The following is a 24,674-nucleotide window of genomic DNA, read 5'->3' as shown; positions in this document are numbered from 1 at the left end:
CAAACCCTGTCTCTCTACCCCCAATTCGATGAAAATGGTCGTACCCGAATGCTCACAGAACGCAGTGTTCAATCTCCACCCTCTGCGGCGCCTTCTTCTGATTGGCTCTGAGGGACCAAGGCCAAAGCGTCACTTCCTGCGGAAAAGGACGCGGGAGATTCGATTCAAGGCGCTTGGCTGGTCGCTGAGTCCTGGTGGCCTGCGCCAACGAGCGTTGCCCGGGCAGGTCTCGGTTCTGTGTCTCAGGTGAGGAGCTGTGGGGAGAGAGTCACGGGGCGCGCAAAGGATGAGGCCCCTAACGAAGCCTTCATTGTCGTTATAAATGAGACTTACAGCATTCTATTTTGTTTCTTCGGGAGTTAGTCTTTTCCGTAAAACAGTGGTCGGGAGGGTAAAGAGTAAAAAGGTCGGTCATTTAAATTTTAGTGCTGTTGATAACCGCTCAGCGAACGTTTACTCAACATTTACTGGGCCATCGAGCTAGTTACGGGGGAGTGTCTGGAACCGGTAATACGAAGAGGAAAAGTACTACTCCAGCTTTTGAGGTGCTCAGAGATATGGTTTTAGCAGGCTGCTATGACGAGTAATACGTACGGAAAGGGAGTCTTTTCCAAACCTCTTTGACGACCTGGAGGGAAAAGTGCTTCGCTTAAGTGACCAGTGTGCTCAAACCAGAAACTAGCAATTTTCTAGACTCCTTCCTTATCTCCTATCCAGCCACTCATTACCAGCCTCTTAAATATCTCAAATCCTTAAAGTTCTCGCCACTTAAGTCATCAGCCTCCCAGCGAGTCTTCTGTCAATCATGTTACTTTCCAATCCAGTCTCCATATTGCCAGGCTATATGTAAATCAGATCTGATCAGGGCACCCCCCCCCCCCCTTTAAAGCCTTTCCTTGCTTCCTATTTGCCCTCAGGTTTAAGTCTAAACTCCTTCACATGTTTTACAGGGCCCTTCTCACCTAGCCTTTGCCTACCTCTCTTTGTTTTTCACCACTCTAGGCTCCAGTCCTACGAAATGCCTTTTTTGAGTTCCTCAAATGCACATTCCCATCTCACCTGCAGACCTCTTCTAACCCCATCCCCAACGTAGCCAATTCTTACCTCTTCTTTAAGTCTCAGTTTATTAAGCCTTTTCAGTCAGGGAGGCTTTACTGCCCTGCAAGATTGGGTCACAAAATACCCAGTAGTTATTCCATAGATAGTTGTATGTGCCTCCCTCTGCCAAGAATTGGTAGGCCCTGAGATTACAATGGTAAAGAAGTTAGATTCTTCACCTAATGGAACTTAAACCTTTTATGCAGGGAGTTAAGGATAACAGGGGAATCTGATGGAGTTAGGTTGGTCTGGGAAGGCCTCCCTGAGGTCTTAAAAAACAATTCAGCCAAGTAAATTTGAAAATGAATTAGCTTTATTAAATGATTCAGGCAGCCTCTTATCTAGCAAGTAGAAGGGAGCTCTGAAGAGTTGTACAAAATGGAAGGTTTTTATAGGAAGGGAGTGAGGCAAGAAAATTATTACAAAAAAAAAAAAAAAGGATTGTTCCAGGCAAGGTCACTTTCCCTCAGGGGGGAGAGCGAGGAATCTTATACAGATTACCTTTGTAGGAGGGAGAGAGCCCGGTGTCGGCACAGATCAGAAAATTCCTTAGTGACTAGTTAAGACTACATTTCTGGGGAAGGTTGAAACTACAGTTAGATTTAGATATTAAGCCCTGGTTTGGGGACTCTGCCTAAGTGACTCCATTTGGGATCTGATTTTCTTTTTAACAGAGGAGTGGACAGTTTACAAGGCTTAAAAGGTGAGAATGATCCACCCACGCAATAGAGAAAAGGAAGAAAATTCCAGAGTGAATAGGTTGTGCAAAGGCCTAGAGGCAGGAAAGAGCTTGGCATTTGAGTGTTCAAGAACCTAAGAAAAGACCAGTGTTGCTGGAATATATTCAGAAAGAACAGGTGATGAGTCTGGAGAGATGGGCAGGGACCAGATCACGTGGTTAGGTTAATGCAGCAGCAGAAGCAGGTGATGGTGGTTTGGATTAAGTTGGTGGCAGAATATAAGGGAGGGAAAGTAGATGATGGTTTTTAGATATGGAAATAGATCCAAGGACACACTGATGGGTATAATGTGGGATTTGAGGGAAAAATAAATGAAAGATGACTCGTAGGTATTTGACCTGACTTAACTGGTTGGAGAGTAGTATCATTTGGTGAGATGAAGAAAATTGTAAGAAAAGAATGTGATGTCTGTCAGATCGGATGGCGGCCCCCAAATGTGGGGAGATAATCGCATAGAAGCCGGTGGCGCAGTGCAGGTGGCGAAAGGATTCATCCAAGGCAGAACAAAGGAGATAGAAGTTTATTGAATACACCACAAGGGAGCAGTGGGCAGGACAGCAAAGGAGAGACCATCTGCCTCAAGGCAGTGGGGGTTGGGGGGCCATTTTTAAAGGGAGAAGATGAGGAGGTGTGGCTTCGAATGGAATTTTCCCTTTTTTGGTAACTGGTCCATTGGTCTGTTAGGGCCTACGGATATTTTGAGGTGGGTCACCTGACGGTCCTGTCTGTATTCAGCCAGGTGGTCACTGTGCGCCTTTTTGCCTTGCTCTAACGTTCCATTGCTCAAGACTGTTGTCTAAAAGTAGCTTCTACAAAGCAGTTTGAGAGGAAACTAAGAATTCAGCTTTTTTACCTTTTTTACTTGAGATGTCTATGAAATATCAAAATAGTTGGCTCTCTGGTAAGCTGTTGAGATGTGGAAATCTGGATCTTGCAGATATTATATGTACCTTATAAATTTCTTGAACACTAGAGCCTGTATTTTCTATCTGTAACTGCCCCCTTTCCCATCCCTAGAATAGTACTGCATGTATCATAAATTCATTAGACAGACTGTGTTGTACTAAGATATTCTTGGATAGTGTTTTGAGTTTTTTGTTGTTGTTTTGGGTTTTTTCTTTTAAGTAGGCCCCATACCCAGTGTGGAACTTGAACTTGGGTGTCCTGAGATTAAGAGTTGCATGCTGGGGCGCCTGGGTGGCTCAGTCGGTTAAGCGTCCGACTTCAGCTCAGGTCACGATCTCACGGTCCGTGAGTTCGAGCCCCGCGTCGGGCTCTGGGCTGATGGCTCAGAGCCTGGAGCCTGCTTCTGATTCTGTGTCTCCCTCTGTCTCTCTGCCCCTCCCCTGTTCATGCTCTGTCTCTCTGTGTCTCAAAAATAAATAAACGTTAAAAAAAAAAAAAAAGAGTTGCATGCTTGGGGTGCCTGAGTGGCTTGACGGTGAGCGTTGGCTCAGATCATAATCTCACAGTTTGTGAATTCAAGACCTGCATCGGGCTCGCTGCTGTCAGCACAGAGCCTGCTTCAGATCGTGTCTCCCTTGTTCTCTGTCCCTCCCCAACTCAAGCGTGCTATCAAAAATAAACATTAAAAAAAAAAAGTTGTATGCTCTATGGACTGAGCCAACCAGCCGCCCCTCTTGGGTAGTATTTTAAAAGTATTTTGGGGGCGCCTGGGTGGCTCAGTCAGTTGAGCGTCTGACTTCGGCTCAGGTCATGATCTCACGGTTTGTGGGTTCGAGCCCTGTGTCAGGCTCTGTGCTGACAGCCTCGGAGCCTGGAGCCTGCTTCTGATTCTGTGTCTCCCTCTCTCTTTGCCCCTCCCCTGCTCACGCTCTGCCTGTCTCTCAAAAATAAATAAATGTTAAAAAAAAATTAAAAGTATTTTTCACTGGGGCTCCTGAGTGGCCCAGTTAGGTAAGCAGCCAACCAGCCAACTCTTGATTTTGGCTCAGGTCCTGATCTCACAGTTCCTGAGTTCAAGCCCCATATCAGGCTCTATACTGATAGCACTGAACCTGCTTGGCATTCTCTTTCTCTCTCTCTCTCTCTCTCTCTCTCTCTCTCTCTCTCTCTCAAAATAAATAAATCAACTTAAAAAAATTAATAAAAGTATTTTTCACCAATACTTCTCCAAACAAAAGAGGTTTTCTTTCTTTGTTTTTTGTTTAATTTTCCGTCTCCTGCCTTCTCTTATCCCTTTCTAGAATTTTCATGTTACTGTCAGTAAATCATTTCTCAAGGATTTGTTATGACTACTTTTAGAAAAATTAGACAATGTGCCCTTGGGGGTGACCTTTAGATAGTTTTAAGTAAACAGCTCAAAATAGCCACCCTTCCATAGGTGAGGCCTCTTGGCCTATATAGTATGAAACAGGAAATCTGAGAGCAGCAAAGTGACAGGTTTTCTTGCAAAGCAAGAACAGTTTGGGGAGTATGGAAGCTGCCCCATGATGGGCCTCTTTGACATGAAGATTCTTTTGAGTTAAAAAACAATCAAAATCCAGCAGATTCAGGAAAAGCTTTGTACTTCCTCTACCCACTTCTCCTTAGTTCAGGGTGACATATACAGTATACCTCATTTTGCTTGACTGTCTTTGGAATTTCCATGTCTGTGTGGATTCCTGTACGTATGCATGTATTAAATTTGATTTCTAGGGGCGCCTGGGTGGCGCAGTCGGTTAAGCGTCTGACTTCAGCCAGGTCACGATCTCGCGGTCTGTGAGTTCGAGCCCCGCGTCGGGCTCTGGGCTGATGGCTCAGAGCCTGGAGCCTGTTTCCGATTCTGTGTCTCCCTCTCTCTCTGCCCCTCCCCCGTTCATGCTCTGTCTCTCTCTGTCCCAAAAATAAATAAAAAACGTTGAAAAAAAAAATTAAAAAAAAAAAATAAATTTGATTTCTTGTTAACCAGTCTCATGTCAATTTGATTCTTAGTCTAGGTAAAAGGACCTTGAATGAGACAGGAATTTGTGTCCCCAGCAATATTAAACACTTAATTAAATTTTTCTCCAAGATCTAACGTTTAATAAGAATTACTGTAGGGGCACCTGGGTGACTCAGTCAGTTAAGCATCTGACTTCGGCTGAGGTCATGATCTTGAGGTTTGTGAGCATGAACCCTGCTTTGGGCTCTGCTCTCAGCGCAGAGCCCACTTCGGATCCTCTGTCTCCCTCTCTCTGCCCCTACCCTGCTTGTGTGCTCTTTCTCTCTCAAAAATACATAAACATGTTTAAAAAAATTATTCTGATTTTCTAGGTTAGCCCAGAGGAGAAAAAAAGTATGTTAGTGTGTGTGTGTATGTAGGGGCTAGGAGCATGGTTTTTCATATTAAGCTGCTTTCTAGGAAATTGATAGTGAAGGAGGTAAGCTGAAGGGTCCCCAGATAATAAATTAGAGCAAAGATTTACAAAGTAATATGAAAGATACTGTAATGCTCTCAGGCTTTACGATTTAACTATAACCATGTTAATCACAAGTGTTGTTCACTATCCGATGGCCTCAGTGGCTAGCCAGTGATTTTCAAGCCTAGGCAGCATAAACATTATCTGAGAACTTGTGAGACATACAAATTCTCTGGTCCTCCTCCCAGATTTACTGAGTCAAACTCAAATTGGGTCCCAGAAGTCCATTTTATTAGGCCTTCTAGGTGATTCTGAGGCACACTAAAGTTTGAGAACCACTTGGCTAGTATGAAAATGGATGGTAATCAATGATTTATGTATCTGGGCCCATTGTCAAAACCATCTCTCGTGTGAAAAAGATTCATCAGCTGTATTAGCCTGATTCCATTAAAATATTTGATTCACGTAATGCCCCCTCTTCAAGCAACTTTCTCTTTATAATTTGGCTTGACCTACAGTTATACCCAAAAGAAAATATGGGCTTAAGATGTGTCCCCTGTGATTATAATTTTTCATGGCAAATTAGTAAAGCATGTTTGGATATGGTTTATATTCTCATATAGCTTGACTAGAAAGAAAGAAAGCAGGTATTCCAGAGCATTTTTATAAAGTTTCTTTATTTATTTTGAGAGAGAGAGAGCGCAAGCACACATGCACACGCAAGGGGGAGGGGCAGAGAGAGGGAGAGAGAGGGGATCCAAGCAGGCTCTGAATTGCCAGCACGGAGCCCAACTCAGGGCTCAAGGCAACGAACCACGAGATCATGACCTGAGCTGAAACCGGGAGTCGGATTCTCAATAGATGAACCACCCAGGCACCCCTCCTTGTTTCTACTTTTATGTATGAGAGATTGAGAGGACCCAAGATTTGCTTTATATGTTATTGCTGAGTTCCCTACCTAGTGTTTTTTTATATTTATTGGGTTTTATGTTTATTGGTTTTTAAAAGTATAAATGTAATGCATTTTCAAAATACCTTTTTTTTTTTTAAGTTTATTTTCAGAGAGAGAGCATGCAAGTGCACATGAGTGGCAGAGGGGCTAGTGAGAATCCCAAGCAGGTTCTACACTGTTACTGTGGACCCAGTGTGGGGCTTGATCCCACTAACCATGTCATGACCTGAGCCAAAATCAAGAGTCGGCCACTTTACTGATTGATGCACCCAGGTGCCCCCAAAATGCTTTTCAAACAAAGATTATGTGTTTGCTTATTTTCCTGTCTCCCCACTCCTCCAAGCTAAGACTAGAAAAGTCTCCTTGTTATATTTTCTCATAGCATTATGTCCTTTTTTTTTTTTTTTTAAGAGAGGGAGCATGTGAGCAGGGGAGAGAGAGAGAGAGAGAGTGAGAAAATCCCAAGCAGGCTTCATGTTCAGTGAGGAGGACAATGCAGGGCTTGAACCTACAACCCTGGGATAATGACTTGAGCCGACATCAAGAGTCAGATGCTTAACGAAGTGACCCAGGAGCCCCTAGTTTTTTTTATAGAGTTTACTATGTTAAAATTCAGTTAAGTTTTTTATGTGATTATTGTCTGTTTTGCCCATCACTTATATTATCCCCAGTACCTGGTATTTAGCAGCTGCACAATAAAAAATTGACAAGTTGTATTAGAATATGGTTTTCTGGCTGTGCTGGAGCTGAAAGAACTGTAATGCTATATCACCATCCTTATCAAAAGCAAGAGGTACTAAATATGAAATTGTTCCCAAGTCTATCATAAGGTTTCATAACTTTAGTATATATTTATTCCTGATGCTTCATTCAGTTCTCCGTCAAACATGAATTTACCACAATACAAGCCAAATAGTAGAGAGATAAGACCAACTAGATAACAAGTGTCCTGAAGGAAATACTATAAAAACAGCAAAAGGAATAACTAACAGTGACTGCCTGAAAGGATCTTAATGCATTTTTGTCCACCAGACAATTAATGAGAAGCCTTCTTTCCATTTCTGAAGTTTACCAGGTGAAACATAAATAGTAAAAATAGTTTAATGACCTTTTTCATTTTGCCAGTAATTTGTAAATACTGTAGTTTTTTAGACATACATATTTGATCCACTAGAGGGCAATAAACCCTTACATAAATATAATTTAATGAATTTTACTTTTAAAATCTAGCAATTAGTGCTTGCACAGTGAATTTAGAAATAACCCAAATATTTCTGCTTGTGTTTTTCATTTGTTGGTGAGCTGTCTGCCCGATTAGACAGTAAACATCTTTTCATTGTTTTCCCTACAACAGCACAGTGTCCTAGTTAGTTATCTTTTAAGGTTTATTCTATTTCCTAAGGTTTGAATTTGATAACAGTTTGTCTAAGAATATGATCTGATGAATGCCCGTATAGTTGTGGTACAATATTTTGTTTTATTTTTTTGTGAGAGAAAGAATCTTTTTTTTTTTTTTAAGTTTATTTATTTTGAGAAAGAGCAAGCATGAGCAGGGGAGGGGCAGAGAAAGAGGTAGACAAAATCCCAAGCAACCCCTGCACTATCAGCACTGAGTCCAATGTGGGGCTTGAATTCATGAATCATGAGGTCATGACCTGAGCTGAAGTTGGACACTTCACCAACTGAGCCACCCAGCAAACCCAGAGAATCTTTTTTTATGTCTAGAATTTTTTTGAGAGAGCGTGAGCGAGGGAGGGGCAAAGGAAGAGGAAGAGCATCTTAAGCAAGCCCCACACCCATTGCAGAGCTCGATCTTACCATAAGGTAGTGACCTGAACCAAAATCGAGTCAGACCCTTAATTGACTAAGCCACCTAAGTGCCCCTAAAATTCTATTTTAGAGCCCTAAAAAAGATAGTCTCTGCTCATAATTTGACCACAATTAAGGGGAACAATGGAAATGAGGATATAATGTGGATGATTAAAATAAGTTTTTTAAATTTCATATATTAAAAAAAAAATCAATAATCCAAATTTCCTTACAAAAACTGATAAGAGAATAGAAGAAAATGCATATTAAAATTATTTGAAACTTTCATGCATCAAAGACTGAGCAGGATTAAAAAAAATGCTAGGATGAATTAAAAAATGCTGCTATTTCTAAACAAACCTGTATCAATGTCAAAACATGACAGAAAACTAAAATTTTGCATGTTTCTGGAAAAAAAATAAATAAAATAAGTTTTAAATAAGGTATTATATGTGAAACTATTCTGTGCACTCTCTATATAAATGAGAGATTATTTTGTGATTTGGTAAAATTGTGTATTTAGTGGTATATGGCAAAACTGGCGTAGGTAAAGGAAAGCTAAACATCAAGAAGAAAGTTAACAGCTGAAGTTCAGATTGACAGTTTTTGAGCTTGGCCCTGGGGATATAATGAGATGGTCCCTCTAAGATCTTACACTGGTTTCCAGCAAAAAACATTAAACAGGTAAGTTTACTATGATGTGGAAAAAAGTAGGGTCCTTAACCTGAGAAGCTTCCTGGAGATGAAAGCCCCTGAGAAGACTCTTAAAGAAGAATAAGCATTAGCCAGGAAAATGAAAGAACATTTTAGAGGGAAGAATGAAAAGAAGCAAAGGCAGAGAAATGTAAAACATATTGTAATAGGGAAATGTTGGAGGGTTGAGAAGAGAACAAGGGATGTGTTCTCTTTAGCATAGATTACTGACACATAAAGAACGAGAGAGAATCAAGAGAAAAGGTATTTGGGAGAATAAATCCAAATAGAAATGATTAGAGTAGACAAAACAGACGGTAGGACTATAGAAGTACAGTAGTATAAGATGCAGAAAAAAAAGAAAAGCCATCTTTTTGTTAAAAGAGGAAGCCTTTTGTATTTTTTAAGTTTATTTATTTGGAGGGTAGTGGGGCAGAGAGAGAATCCCAAGCAGGCTCCATGCTGTCAGCACAGAGCCTGACATGGGGCTTTATCCCACCAACCAAGAGATAATGACCTGAGCTGAAATCAATAGTCAGAAGCTTAACCGGCTCAGACACCTAGGTGCCCCAGAGGGAGGCTTTTTAAATGGAGCTTTAAATGAAAAAGGAAATTCTGTTATATTGCATATATCTACTATCATGAAATTTTTTCTTAAATTGCAAAATTCTGCTTATAGTTTTCTATTCAGTGAATATTGAGAGTATAATATATTCTGAGCACTGGAGATATATAGTAGAACACAAGTTAGACTACATCCCTTTCTTCAAGGAACTTTCAGACTAGTAGGGGTAGAACAAACAAAAATAAGTAAGATAATATATGCATTTTCATGGTTGGATATATCACAAGCAACATTAGTTCTATGAAGGAATAAAATGGGTGATGTCATAGAAGCTAAGAGGAAAGCTGGTGAGTCTACTTGAAATAATGTGGGGCTCTCTCAGGGGTAACATTAGAGTTACAGATTACTCTTCTCAGAAGCTTCTGGGAAGAGAAATTGTTTGGTGTGTTTGAGGAGCAGAAAAAAGGCTAGCATGCAGAGATTAAGAGGGAGTGTGGTACAGGGTGAGGTCAAGGAGGTAAGGCTAAATGACCAAGAGCCTCATAGACCATTGTAAGGAACTGTGGCTTCAATCTAAATAGCATCATTTTAAGCAGGTAAGAGACAACATTTTTCAGGAGGGAGCTGTGCCTTACTTTATCTCCCATAGCTCACAGATAGGTGTACCACCGTGTTACACTCTACCCCAAACTGGATTTTAGAGGAGATTTAGAGGGAAGATACCTTTGCTGACTTACATTCTATCATTTGTTGTGTTGGAAAGGAACTTGAGGTTAAGAGCACTAATTCAGTATTCTGTGACCTTTCTGCCTTCCCCTTGTAGCCCATTCACCTACTCTACTTTGCCCTTAGAGATTGCCTTGTGACCTAAGAGGACAACCAAATCTGGGACTACATATCTGCTTATGATAAAACCTTACTGCTCACATTATCCTAAAGGTCCCAAAACAAGGATTAACAACAAAGAATTAAGATTAGATTTTTTCTTTTTTCTATGCTCCCTTTAATAACATAGGTCAGTGATTTATATAAATCCCTTTATGTTTCATCTTTTTATTTTTAAGTAGGCTCCATGCCCGATATGGGGCTCAAACTCATGACCCTGAGATCAAGAGTTGCATGCTCTACTGACTGCGCCGCCAGGCGCCCCTTTATGTTTCATCTTTGCAGGTTTTCATCTTACTGCCTAGATGGCAAGGTTTTATTTTCACAGAAATATTTGATTGATAGAATCAGTATCACTTTGTTTGAATTTGCTGATGCCAGTCACAGAAACAGTTCCACCCATTTTCAGAAATTGAAACCTTTTGCCATATGTTTACAAATGAAAATGTATTGATGCAGCTCTATCTTAAACATGCTTTGAATAAGCTAATCCGTTTAAAAAATTTTTTTTAAGTTTATTTATTTTGAGAGAGAGAGAATCCCAAGCAGGCTCTGTGCTGTCAGTGCAGAGCCCGACACAGGGCTTGATCCCACGAACCACGAGAGCATGACTTGAGCCAAAATCAAGAGGCAGTCGCTCAACCGGCTGAGCCACCCAGGGGCCCCAAGCTAATCAATTTTTAAATTTTTGATAAACCAACATTTGAATTTTTAAAAAGAGGAGACCATTGCTATTTTACTGTTCTGCTTCTCTGAGTGTTTTATACAAGGATCTTAAAGTACTTTGTACTCTCTTGACCATGTAACATTTTTATTTTTCTGTTTGCAGAATCAGAATTATCTTTTTTTTTTCATTAGGCTGTGTAAAATATATACACCGAAATCTAATAAGGCGATTTTTTTTCAGCCAAAAAGAACCATTTACCAATTTAGATTCTTTAAAAGAATCATGTAAGTTTCTTTAAGTTCCTTCCTATTAATTGAAGAAACAAGCTCTTACAGCTCTTTTAAATATGTGAAAAGGTCTAAATGATATCTTTCCTGGTTACTGGGATGCAGCATTTATTAAAAAACAGAATATTTGTTTGAGCTACTTTGTTTTAAATCTTGTTTTCTTACTATTAATAGTTTTAATTAGGCAGAAAAATAAAATGAGTTTTCCAATACATTGGCACTTAACCACAAAAGCCATCTATCTATTCACTTTACAGTGGAGGCTAAGTTGTTTTCCTAAGAGATGAATTATGTACATACAGTTAAAGATTTGCCAATCATCCCATGGCTATTTTGTTTTGTAGGACACAGTAAGAACACATGAATGGAGGGAGAAGATTTCTTCTTGCCTCAGTTCTTGCTCTCCAGAATTCCAGTTTTATCTATCCATCATGTCAGAAGTGCTTCTCTCGACTAATCCTGGTCTCCAAAAGGTAAAAATAAAGCCTGTGGCAGCGCCCTGGGTGGTTCAGTCTGTTAAGCGTCGACTCTTGACGTTGGCTCAGGTAATGATCTCACGGTTCATGATTTCAACCCCTGTGTCAGGCTCTGCACTGACAGCACGGAGCTTGCTTAGGATCCTCTCTTTTGCCCCCACCTCTGTCCCTTCCCTTCTGCTCTCTCTCTGTCTCAAAATAAATAAATAAACTTAAAAAAAAAAAAAGTAAAGTCTGTAAGCATGAGAGGAAATACATGTGTACACTATAGATTTCCTACGACTCAAGGGCAAGTAAGGTTTACATCCATCATACCAGAAACCATCCCAAAAGTGGAAAGGAAACTAACTGTGCTAGAGCATTTACAGAAAGGACTTGGTGAGCCAGGACTATAGGTGAGAAGGAGACATGTGATCCGTTAGGGGAGCCAGAGCATTGGTCTTTAGGCTGGACAGAGAAGCAACAGTAGAGGGGGAGTTGCCAAGTTCAGATCTCTCTCAGGCCAGGTGGAGCAGTTAGTGTGTGTTTCTCTGTGTCTTTTCTGCCTTCAAAGCCCTGAACAAGATTCAAGCTACTCTTCCTTCCCCTCGGGCTTACTCTGAGGATGGTCTCTTGGAAGTTTTGGTTCCATGCAAACCAGGTGGTGCCTGATCACCTCCAGATCCTAGGCCCTACACATGGACCTGTACAAGAAGAGCCATGGGAGGAGAAGGCACCTCTGGGAGCAGCCCAGGAGGCACCAAGCATCCAACTCCAGTCTAAGGAGACCCAGTTCCAGTGTGAATCTCAGGAGACTCGGCCTTTCCCAATGAGTGAAGATGACACACAGTCCAGGGACAAAGGATCACTGCCACAACCACTCATTACAAAGTAGAATCACAGGTGTTCTCAGAAAAACTCACCACTGGCACCTCTACTTTTGAAGCTACCTCTGAAGTTGAGAGCACTTTAGAGCAGCAACAGAGAAATCCCGAAGTGGAGAGAACGAGGCGGTCCCCTGTCCAGGAGAAATGCTTCAGGCAGATGATTTTCACTCATAAGAAAACTCCCACAGGGAAGACCATAAATGTAGTGAATGTGGTAAAGTCTTCATTTATCACTCACACCGTATATCCACGAGACAATTCATTCTGGAGAAAAATGCTGTAAGTGTAGCAACTGTGGGAAAACCTTCAACCAGAAGTCAAACCTCATTCAACATCAGAGAATTCATACAAGAGGAAATCCTACAAATGTAATGAGTGTAGGAAGTCCTTCCGGTGGAGTGCTCATCTTCTTTGGCATCGGAGGTTTCATTCAGGGGAGATGTCCTATGAGTGTAATGAGTGTAGGAAGACCTTCAGTTAGAATTCATATCGAAGTCAGTATCTGAGACTTCACAGTGGAAAGAAACCTTTTTTATGTAAAAACTGTGGGAAAGCTTATAGGTGGAGTTCAGAGCTCCTTAATCGTCGGAGAATTCATTCCAGAGAAAAGCCTGCCCAATGTACTAAAGGTGAAGGTGCCTACAGACAGAATTGTACTTTTGTTTAATAAATTGTGGGACTATGGGGCATCTGGGTGGCTCAGTGAGTTGAGTGTCTGATTCTTGATCTCGGCTTAGGTCACAATCTCACAGTTTGTGAGATCGAGCCCTGCATCAGGCTCTGAGCTGACAGCTGCCCCTCCCCAGCTCACTAGCTCTCATTTTCTCTCTCTCTCAAAATAAGTAAATAAACATTAAAAATAAGTTATAGGACTAGATTACATAAAAGTTAGTTATAATAAGTTCTTTTAAAAAAATTCACTGGGGCGCCTGGGTGGCTTGGTCGGTTAAGCGTCCGACTTCAGCTCAGGTCCTGATCTCACGGTCTGTGAGTTCGAGCCCCGCGTCGGGCTCTGTGCTGACAGCTCAGAGCCTGGAGCCTGTTTCAGATTCTGTGTTTCCCTCTCTCTCTGCTCCTCCCCTGTTCATGCTCTGTCTCTCTCTGTCTCAAAAATAAAATAAAACGTTAAAAAAAAAATTAAAAAAAAAAATTCACTGTACCAGGACATAAGATTTTCTTGGATTGGTTCTACTTTAGAGGAGAAAAGTAACTTCTTGAGAGTACATCTCAATCCTGATGAAAATTTAGTCCACTTCTGGGATATCCCTAGAAATAGGGTTTTTTTCTTTGTTTCCTTATTGTTTGTTTATTTTTGCATTATACCTAGATTATTTTTTTAAATAAATTCCTTGAGAATAGAGACTGTTAGAAATCTCTACCTTTCAGCAGCTTGAATGGTGCTTGACACATAATACTTTATTGTGGTCCTGAGATACAGGCCAATTATACCTGAGAGTCTAAGATTCTTTGATTTTTAAAGTACAAGTAAGGGTTAGGGTTGGAGTTTTTTAAGAACACTTTCTTTTCTGCATAGAGGATATATAGTAAGTACTTAGTAGTATGGAAGAATAGTATGCCAGCAATATTCTTTTTTTAAATTTTTTTTTAATGATTATTTATTTTTGAGAGAGAGAGCGTGAGTAGGGGAGGGGCAGAGAGAGAGGGAGATATAGAATCCAAAGCAAGCTCCAGGCTCAGCAGTCAGCACAGAGCCGGACAGGGACCCTGAATCATAAGATCATGACCTGAGCGGAAGTCCGATGCTCCTGCTCAATCGACTGAGCCCCCAAGCACCAACCCCCTCCGCCCCCAGCAATATTCTTAAATAGTCTGTCTAGTTAGCATTCAATGGGGAAGGATTAGCAGTTCCAACACCCATCTAGACTTTAAGGGATCTTTCCAGAAGATCCCCTTATCACTTGTTCTTTTATTGAGCCATTCTCTCAGGTAGCATTTATAAACTCAGAACAACCCCACTTGTGGTATTCATCATTAAATCGTCAGCATCCAGGCCAAGGTCTAGTTTATAACAAAAGCACAAAAACGTTTGTTGAATGAATGAATGACAATATGATAGTTTCTATAGGTACACTTTACGTATTGCAGTATGTTATGGTGATTAAAAAGCATAATTCTCTGGAGCCAAACTGCCTTTTCAGGAGCCAAACTCCCAACCCTGCCACTTGAAACTGTAGCCTTGGGCAAGTCACTTGAATTATCTAGGCCTCAAAATGGGGAAGGTAATATCTGCCTCATTGGGTTGTTATAAAGGATATAATGAGTTAAGATACATGAAATGCTTATTAGGACATTGTGTGCTACATAATCAGTAGTCTATACATGTGAAATATTTTTAAAACTGGTTTTGGGGTATGTTTTTTTTACCAAGTCATTTATTTTAAAGATAATCTGCCTCAGGGCACCTGGGTGGTTCAGTCAACTTTAGCTCAGGTCGTGATCTCATGGTTCACAAGTTTGAGCCCCAAGGTGGGCTCTGTGCTAACAGCTTGGCCTGGAGCCTGCTTTCGGTTCTTTGTCTCCCCCTCTCTCTGCCCCTCCCCTGTTTGCACTCTTTCTCAAAAGTAAACAGTAAAAAAAAAATTTTTTTAAGATAATCTGCCTCAAAAATTTAGGTTGAACAGTAGTGCCATTGTTCCCTCTTGAGTCTGGTAATAATAATAGATAACATTAACAAACATTTACCATACGCGTAAGTACTTTGCTAGGAGCTTTGTAAGCATTATATTTTTTAATACACCAGCCCTATGAGGTGATGCTATTGTTAATGCCAGCCTTCAGAGGAGAAAAATTAAAGCTTAGAAAAGTTAAATAACTTGCCCCAAATACCACAGCTATCTAGTTAGTGGCAGAAACATATTCAAGCCTAAACAACATGACTACTGGCTACATTCCTAATTACCAAGTTACCTTCAAATTAGCGGTGGAATATGTATCCAGAATGACATCACTGACCCCCTTCCAGAGCCCTGGTAAGGGAGCTCTGACTGAACTGTTTAGGTACATAAAACCGACAGCAATTGGTCCTTGCATGTAGAACTATAGTCCACAGAAATATAACCTATTGTCTCTATATATTATATTGACATTATATAAAAAATACATCCCTGTGATTTCCAGTGTGTATCTTTTCTACTGTTACTTCTGCTTCCCTTTTTTCTTACTTGGAATCATTTGTAAGCCAACACAGGAAACAAATTCCTCACTCTCTTGGAGCACCTGGATGGCTGAGTTGGTTGAGCATCCAACTCTTGAATTTGGCTCAGGTCATGATCCCAGGGTCATGGGACCCTGCCCCGTGATTGGCTCCATGCTGAACACGGAGCCTGCTTAAGATTCTTTCTCTCCCTCTGCCCTGCTTCCACATTCAGAAAGAAAGAGAGAGAAAGGAAGAAGGGAGGGAGGGAGGAAGAAAGGAAGGAAGGAAGGAAGATTTCTCTCATTTCCCCTCACTCTCATTTCCCCACGGTTACAGAAGAGCAAATTTATGACAGAAGAATTCTATACTCTAGCCTTTACACATTTTAGAGACAATGAAGAGCAAAAGGTCTGCTCCCTAAGAATTTTATTGAACCTCAAATCTTTAGCAACAGCAAACAAAATAGGTGTTTGTGTCCTATGGAGTTAACTTTTTTCTTTTTTTAACCTCCAAAATTAGAGCAGTGATGATTTTCAAATTGCATTCTCCATGTAGGAGGTGCTTCTAGAGGGAAGTAGGAATTAGAGAAGCAGTAGTGGCCAGGGGTGACTAGTAGGTAGGCTCTAGAGCCCCCACTTTAGTTTGTAAACTGCAAAATGCTGATGCATATTTTTCTAAGATTTGCTAATAGTTTTACATTAGACCCAAATGCATTATTAATACATAAGGGTAAGGTTAGATGAATGGATTGGCACAGAGCCATTTTCAGTGTGGCAAAAAGATAATAATTAGCACAGATCTAGTGATTATGAATCAGTAACTTCTTATAGAAAGGATTAACCTCTGTTCAAAATAGTCACCTTGTGAACTATGTATTCTAAGCTCCCCCTAGTGGCTATCTGGCAACCATCAATTATACAACCATCTCTAACATTATTTTCTATTTGCATTTTACCACTCATTTTGAAGCCAGATCATTAGGGACACGAGACAAAAATAAAGTCCTAGGATTAACAATTACGATAAGATGTACTAAGGGGTTATTTTGCTAAATTTAAGAACCTGAAAGATGGCTATCACAGTTGTAAGACCTTGCAAACAACCAGAAAGGAGGGAAACACTAAGAGTTGACAGTAATCATCACAGTATTTAATATAACTATGAGGAAGAAGCAGACCAATAGTTATTAATTTGGCAAGATTTGCACTAGATCCTTTCTTTACTTTCTTTTCTTAGATTTTGTCTCATTTTATTCTTCAACCCCATTTTTACAGATTAGAAAATCAAGGTTTTAAGGGATTTAGTAACTATCCCAAGACCTGACTGCTAGTACATAATAGTAGAGTTACAGTTGACCATGGAACTAGGTACTTTGTGTATCAAGATTTTTTAAATATTTCAAGATTATTCATTATTCTCTTCACAGATACTGTTTTCTTAATAAAAGATAGACATTAAACATCAGGTATTCTGTTGGTGTGGTGTTCACTTCATTAATGTTTACTTTGCCTCCCAATTCTAGACTATTTATTATATGCCTCGATTTGTTAATGATAATTTACCCAATAAGAAAATCTCTCTGTTCCTCCCTTCCTCCTTTCCCTTTCACTCTCTCTCCCTCTTTTTCCACTTTCTCCTCTCACACAGTTTTTCTTCAGGTTTCTATCAATTTGGTGTTACTTAAATCGTAAAAGTAGTTGTTATGAATAGAGATTCAAAAGATGTTGGTTGAAATTAAGAAGGATATAAGTTATATAAGTACATTTGTACACACAATATTATTTTTAATCTTTTCCAGATTTGTTTCCTGTAATATAAGAAAAAATTAATGAACATCTCTATCCTTTTTTATTTCTTCCACTCTTTCAGGTCTAATTGTCCAAAATGTGGCTCCACTGGTAAAGCTGAAAATGCCAGTTACAGATATAAACTTTCCTTAAAAGTTGCAGAATCAAGCAAATTGTTTGGCATTACTGTATTTGGGAGCTGCTTAGATGCATTTTTTGGTCTTACAGCCACTGCTTTGCACGGGTAAGAATATTTAAAGCATTTTTTTTTTTCCTAGCTACTCAGTATACCAGTAGAATTTGAAGATACATGTTTTTAAGATAGTATGCATTTAGTTAAAATATGATAGCTTGACCTCAGATCATGAGTTCCTTTAAAAGATAATCAAAGAAATAGAAAGGTATTTATTTTCTGATTACACATTGTGATGTTAAACTAGGCTCCTTTTAGTTAGACCAACTGAACTGTAGTTAAAATATTAATTCACAATAGTCCAATCCAGATTGGAGAAATACGGAATAAGAAAGTAAAATTGTTTCAAACCATTTCAAACTATTGAAGTGGCTAAAGTCCCTTGAGGTTGAAGAAGCTATTGAGGGAATATTTGCATATCAGAGGTAGAAATGTTGTCGTTCCTCTCACTTACCTTGTGTCTTCATCTGCATAGTTTGACCTAATAAGATGTCCTGAGACATATGAAAGATATATATAAGGAATTAAAACTTTTTCTTCCCTTCAGTCTTCCACCCTCCTCCCCCAATCCCCTGGCAGAAGAAATCTCTATTTCCTTATAGTTGAGAGCAAACTGCATTGCCAGGGAAGAGAAAAGAATTGCCTCTGCTTTGAGGACAAGGGCTAGAGATTCCATTACTACTCCTACAGCCACTTTTGGAATAAATACTGGGCCTGATTACTAGGAAGGCGTCTACTTTATAATACACTAGATAGTTTTTGGCTTTCTAGGCTATGGGACACTAGAGAGGGAGCAAAATGCCTTATTTTTAAAGACACTTTTTTCCTACATGTAACTGAAAAGGTTATACTGCATTTCAAACTAATTGTATTTTCTTTATGGCAAGTTAAAATTTCAAATTTTTTCTCTTCACGTTTTTAATTTTCTTTCCAATCAAGGTACATTCAGGACCATAATGAAATTTCAGAAACACTGGACAGTGATGCAATTCAGAACCTATTAACTAAAGCAGTTGAAATTTGCTTCATTGGACAAAGCTTTATTTTTGGAGTGACGGTAATTGAAACTAGCTTTCTTTTTAGTATTCCTTTAATATTTCCATTGTAATAAAATGATTTGACTTTTCTGAGTAGTTTTTAGGAGTCATAAATGTGAGAGTCTATAACATTTTAAATATATAAAAAATAGGTTATACATGATCTGTTAAAACACCAATGTGACAACTCCCTCTTTCAAAAGTCAGAAGAGCCCAGTTCAAAGATTTCAGAGCTTTAAAAATCCAAATTTATTTTAAATTCAGAATACATAATTTTGTTTTGATATTCGGTGTTTATTTCATCTCCAAATTTTGTTTAAATTCTGTAGTAAAATTTGTATCAACTCTTTAGCTTTTTGATTCTATCAGCTGTAAAAGAAGGAGGGAACGAACATGGAAAGCAAAGCGTCTGAGTATTGGTTACTTTAAGGATAAGTGGGAAGAATGGCCTTAAAGAATTACAAAAGTGATGTAGAAGTTACAAGAATATACTGACTCTAAAGGAATAATCATTTTCTGTCTCCTCTATGCTAAAGGAAACAAATGGAAATTTTGCCCACACTGGATTCAGGGTTTCACAAGTGGGAATAGAGCATTCCATAGCTGAACAGTGAGAAAAACTCAAAGCAGTAAATTAGGAGCTACAGAGCTTTTTTTTCTGTTAAAGTCTTAGATGGTTCTTGTTCTTTTTCTTATTTTTTTTTTATTAAAGTTTATTTATCTTGGTGGGGTTGGGGGCAGGGAGGAAGGGACATAAGTGAGGGAGGGGCAGAGAGAGAGAATCCCACGCAGGCTCTGCATTGTCAGTGCAGAGATGATGTGGGGCTCAAATTCACGAACTGTGAGATTGTTAACCAAAATCAAAAGTCAGGCTCTAAACCAACTGCACCACCAAGCACCTCTCTTCTTCTTCCTTTTTTTTTTTCCCTTCTTTATGAGTGGGAACACTTCCTTAAACATTCAAAGTTTATGGACACTAATGAGAAATATAATAGTAGGCACTATTTATTGAGCAACTACTATTTGCTAAGCACTATAGTTTTCCAAGTATTATTGATAATACAGTAGTCCTGCATATTTATCCTTAATTTATACATGAGAAAACTAAGATTCAGAGAAGTTAAATAATTTTTCCTAAGCCCCAACACTAGTAAATGTTAGAACCAGTCTCTTTACTCCAAGGTTTATTTCTATTACTTATGCTTCTCTACCTATAACACTACAGAAATTAAAACTATAGGAGTAGGAGATGTAATTGTGTCTGTTTTAATCTGTTAAGTCCCTGTTTCACCTTTGAGTCAAAGGAAAAAATGTGTATTCTCATTTAACTTCATTTACTTTGATAGAATTTTGGAAACCAATATGGACGAGTTTCAGATTCCAATAACTTCTTAAAGCAACGTTCTGACCACAAGAGAGAAGTAAGAGCACTAATAGCTTGCCAGATTGTTCTACCAGACCCAGGTGTTGCAGGCTTCACTGTCATTGACTACTTCCATCAGTTTTTGCAGCTTTCTTATTTCAGGAAACTTCATGATGGCTCCCAGGCACCAAATAGCCACTTACTTGCTTCAGAACACACAAATAGTGATCTCAGCAGCATATGTGGCCCTGACAGCAGTTCTGGTTTCTTCAAGTCCCATGGCAGAGATAGTTTTTCAAGATTCTGGCAGGCATCACTTGAACTCACTTACACACTTTCACACCTAACAGGTGATGATTTTTCAGCTTCAGAACAAAGCAAGGCCATTGGTACTCTTCACCAGAACAGAAAGTGCATCTCTTTTTCCGAGGCTACTGGTTCCCATAGCTGCCATGATGCCTTTCAGGGTTCTTGGAGCCTTGTTTCATACATGGATAAAAAGAGTACAGCCCAGAAGTTGGATGAAGAACTTGTCTTGCAAGCTGATCAGCCCAGTGTAGTCCATAGCAGTCATGAAATCGGAATTGTTGACTCTAATTTTTTCCCTTTGAAAATGCGAGAGCTCCTGGAGTCAAATAATAAAAAATCCTTCCACAGCACAGTGGAAATTAAAAATCAATATTCCCAGCATGAGCTAACCTGTGACCAGTATCTTGATTTAGATAACCCCCCTAGCCTTCAGAAGAGATCTACATGTTTTACACCTTCATCACTCAGACTTGAAGAAATAGCTAGTGGTTCCCAGGACTGTGACACTGAGATTTGGGATGATCTGCCATTCTCTGAAAGCCTGAACGAGTTCCTGGCAGTTATCGAAAGTGAAATTGCTACAACTCAGACACATGCCAGTAATAGGAAATGTCATCTAGATAATATCGATAGATTACAGGCAGACCACGTCAGGTTATCTGTGGCTTCCCAGAGAACTACCGGAGCCTTGCATACACCACCTGTAGCTTTAAGATCATCACAAGCAACAGTCAAGGCAAGCTGTAGCAAAGATAACTTCTTTTCCAACTGTGAAGCAAATTCAAGTCCTTGTGTTCAAAAGGAGTCACAGTTAAATAACACAGCAGAGGTTGTCTCTATAAATAGTAATGGAAGTGATATTTCTGAATATTTTCCATCAAATGCTTATCTCTCAGCTCTGTTTCCATCTTCAAAAAGTTTAGGAACAACAGTTACTCTGAAGTCTACCAGAATTCCACTACATAGGGCTGAAATTTCACTTAAGCTCACTACTTCAGAGAGTGACCATTCTTGTCTCAGTAGCAAATACTTCAATAGATGTGGAGAAAAATCACTTTCAGAAATGAGTGAAAAGTTGGTAGCTTTGGGTTCTAGGAGATATAATGATGTTTCTGACCTTTGTAACTTAGAAAATAAACAACATTGTAGATGGCCAAAGAACCAAGATGACAGTTTTACAATTTGCAGGAAACTTACATATCCTTCAGAAGCTCTTGGCTGTAGTCCAGATACAACTACAATTACACTGAAAGAAATGCCTTGTAGACATATCAATAATAACTTAACACAGAACTATTCTACTGGTCACGAAGGTAGCTACGATGCTTCTGCTGATCTCTTTGATGATAATGCTAAAGAAATGGACATCACAACAGAAATTATGAAAAAGTCACAGCATATTTTGTTACAGTGGGGAAAATCTTTGGCAGAAAGTCATCATATAGAATCTGATTTTCTAATGAGATCACTCCCTGAGAATTCCAGCCAGTTTTCACAAAAATTGTCTTTGCAAAGTATGTCTGCCACTCTATGTCCAAGAACGTGCTCTTCTCCACCTCATTGTCAGTCAGATGCAGAATATGATTTTGTAGATAGCCAAGACTTTGTTCCATGTTCACAGTCAACTCCAGTTGCAGGATTCCACCAAACAAGAATTCATGGGATGAAAGGAGCTTTCAAAAACTTACCTGACCTTTATTTGGATCTTGATGGTAACTATAAAAAAAGAAAGATTTCCTCTGAAAATGATGCACAGCAAGCCACCCCTAGCTGTCCAAACAATGTAAGGACACCGAGCCAGAAATCCAGAAGCCCTGTTATATCTGGTATTCCACAACCAGAGGTTTTCAACAATAGTCCTTTTGCTGAGTGTCTTGAAACTGAAGATGAATGGGTCCCTCCTACCACTAAAAAAGTATTTCCTTCAGAAATGCTTGGATTCCAAGCCTTGAGTCTAAGGAAATGCTCTGCTGCCTGTGATTCTCCTGATCAAAAAGAACCACCGAGAAAGAAACTGAAATGTGTCAAACGAAGAATTGAAAAATGTTTAATTAAAAAGGAGTTAAAGAACATGTTTACAGCAGGAGTAACAAAACAGAAAACTCTTAACACAAGTTCAGACTGGTTTTGCAAAGAGTCAGTTTTGGGACTTGATTCTTGTTCAGAAGTCAAATGTTGCCTTCCGTTTTCAAAAAATTGGCCACCTTCTGTGCCTGAGACTAAAAGCAGTTGGTCTCCTGAATTATTTTCATAAGTCACCTGAACCTAATTGCTAAACTTTTAAAAGTAAATCTGTTTGGAAACTTGGCTCCCGTGGTATGGAAGGCAATCTTGCCATTTTGAGAACTTGAACAGAGGCAAATAGTAAATAGGTATCGTCGTGCTTTTTAAAACATAAACCCTTTGTTTGGGTACGTGGGTGTTGCAGTCGGTTAAATGTCTGACTCTCTTGATTTCGACCAGGGTCATGGTCTCATGTTTTGTGAGTTCCAGCCCCACACTGGGCTCTTTGCTGAGGGTGCAGAGCCTGCTTGGGATTCTCTGTCTCCCTCTCTCCCTGCCCCTCCTGTGCACACGTGTGCTCTCTTTGTCAAAAATAAATAAACTTAAAAAAATAAAAATAAAAAATAAAGCCATTGTTTTTTCCAGCATACATTTGTTCAAACACTTTGGCACTTTATCTTATATTGTTGATTGTCCTTTAGTAACACTGTTAATTTTGCTTATTAAAAGTATTTGTTAAAATCACATGTATATTTAGAAATAAAGCTTTTGCAAACCAAAACTTAAAGTCTTAATTGGTCTGTTCATCTCAGAAAATGCCTGCTATATGTTAGGGCCAACTACTGTGCTGAGTTAGTGATACAAAGCTACCAGATCAGTAATCTCAAAAGATTTTAGTCTGCTGGATAAGACAGACATATAACACAATTTCAGGGCAATGCAGTAAATGCAGTGATAGAGGTTTTTAATGGGTACTAAAAACATTTATGTTGCTATGGGAGTGTGGTACAGAATTAATTTAACCCAGCAACATTTATGGGCTGGGGATAAGAAAGGTCAATAAAAACCTACTATTTACAGTTAAATGTGAAACTGTCATTATTTTATTTAGTAACTATTTATTGAATGGTCACTACATATCAGGCACTGGGCTAGGTGCTAGGAACTCAAAAATGAAAGTCAAGCCTGTTCCCTCAAGAAACTCAAGGTCTAGTAAAATAAACAATTAGTAAGCATCTGGTAAGTCCTATGATAGGAGATAAGCTTGAAAAGCTTAGAGGAGCAAAAATGAGTAGTTTCTAGACTATCCTTAGCAGCACCTCAGCTGCACCCTGTGAAATCTTTTACATATGTCCGGTCAGCTTCCTTTGCTGTTTGTCACTGTGGCCATTCCAAATCTTCACTCTTAATACCTCCAACCCACACTACTCTCCTCACCTCATACATCATGGGGAAGATTGAGCTCATTTGGTATTCCCTCAACTTCCCACACCCATAGCTACCCACCTGTCCGTATCTGTACTCTTCCACAGCTTCTTTAATCTCAGAAAATGATACACACCTTTCGTTTAGTGCTCATCTTTCTAGTTGGGCTGTTGATTATTATACCCACTGTTGCCTTGTCACTACTGGCTTTTTGGATCTCCCCCCACCCAACTTTTATTTTGAAAATATATAAACAGAATTTGGAAGAATAGTAAAATCATTTTTAAGATTTTGCCTTTTGTGTATGCATATTTGTTTTTATTGTGTCTGAGTGGATACATATAGTTGTTTTTGCTGAACCATTTGAAGATAAGCTGCAGATAGGACATTTCACTCCCAAATACTTCAACCTGAGTTTCCTTAGAGTAAGTGTTTTTCTTCTACAGAATTGCAGTATCATTATCATGCCAAAGAAAAATAACAGCAATTGTCCAAATATCATGTAATATTCAGTGCATAATCAAATTTTTCTACTTGTCCCTAAATTACCTTATAATTGTTGATGATGTTTAACCAGGAATTCATTAAGTTTCATTCATGGTGTTTCATTATGTTTCTTGTCTCTTCTAGAACTTTTACCTCTTATTTTTCAACACTGGCTCTTTGAAGAAATCAGACCATTGTTTTGTAGAACATCCCACAGTTAAGATTTGTATGTTTGCTTCTTTATACTAACGGTACCTTGTTTCTATGTCCCCCACTATTTCCTGTAAAAAAGTCCTGAAGACTTGATTAGATTCAGGGTTTTGGCAGAGACACTTCATGGGTTATATTCATATTGAATTCTCATTAAGAGACAATGTCAAGCTGTCTATTGGTGATGCTAAATTAGATTGCTTAGTTCAGTTGTGCCTACCAGATCTCACTTTTGTAAAAGTACTTTTATTACTCAATTGCACTCATTATTCTTTTTGATATTCTTGCTATAATAGTCCTTGCTACCTCCCTGCTAAGTACTGT

At 39.2% G+C, this 24,674-nt stretch overlaps 2 protein-coding genes across 5 annotated transcripts in view; one reads left to right on the top strand and one right to left on the bottom strand.

The window, feature by feature from the left end:
* The window catches only part of PRCP (prolylcarboxypeptidase), a 141,515-nt gene extending 141,411 nt beyond the window's left edge, over nt 1–104 (bottom strand). Inside the window, exon 1 of the mRNA XM_058687637.1 lies at nt 45–104. The gene's annotated coding sequence lies outside the window, so the exon portion shown is untranslated. The remainder of the gene's footprint in view (nt 1–44) is intronic.
* On the top strand, nt 11–23,010 carry DDIAS (DNA damage induced apoptosis suppressor). Of its 4 annotated transcripts, none has more exons than XM_058687634.1 (5): nt 137–246; nt 11,382–11,510; nt 17,406–17,567; nt 18,456–18,573; nt 19,900–23,010. In XM_058687634.1, the coding sequence occupies exons 2-5, from the start codon at nt 11,398–11,400 to the stop codon at nt 22,477–22,479; spliced, it is 2,973 nt and encodes a 990-aa protein (XP_058543617.1). In that variant the 5' UTR covers nt 137–246; nt 11,382–11,397; the 3' UTR covers nt 22,480–23,010. The 4 variants fall into 4 exon arrangements, with proteins under 4 accessions (XP_058543614.1, XP_058543617.1, XP_058543615.1 ...); XM_058687632.1 differs by lacking the exon at nt 137–246 and adding an exon at nt 9,563–9,794; XM_058687635.1 differs by lacking the exon at nt 137–246 and adding an exon at nt 11,014–11,034.
* Nucleotides 23,011–24,674: the final 1,664 nt, after the last annotated feature.

The sequence above is a fragment of the Neofelis nebulosa genome, chromosome 10 (assembly GCF_028018385.1).
Source record: "Neofelis nebulosa isolate mNeoNeb1 chromosome 10, mNeoNeb1.pri, whole genome shotgun sequence".
Classification (NCBI taxonomy): domain Eukaryota; kingdom Metazoa; phylum Chordata; class Mammalia; order Carnivora; family Felidae; genus Neofelis; species Neofelis nebulosa.
Note: the sequence above shows the minus strand (reverse complement) of the source record. Positions and strands in the feature narration are given on the sequence as shown.

Excerpts from the sequence above, each read along its gene's own strand:
- DDIAS (XM_058687631.1), top strand. The coding sequence starts at position 29 with ATGAAAATGGTCGTACCCGAATGCTCACAGAACGCAGTGTTCAATCTC. Across the intron at positions 247-17,405 it reads GTCTCGGTTCTGTGTCTCAG|GTCTAATTGTCCAAAATGTG; the intron begins GTGAGGAGCTGT and ends CCACTCTTTCAG. Across the intron at positions 18,574-19,899 it reads GCTTTATTTTTGGAGTGACG|AATTTTGGAAACCAATATGG; the intron begins GTAATTGAAACT and ends TTACTTTGATAG.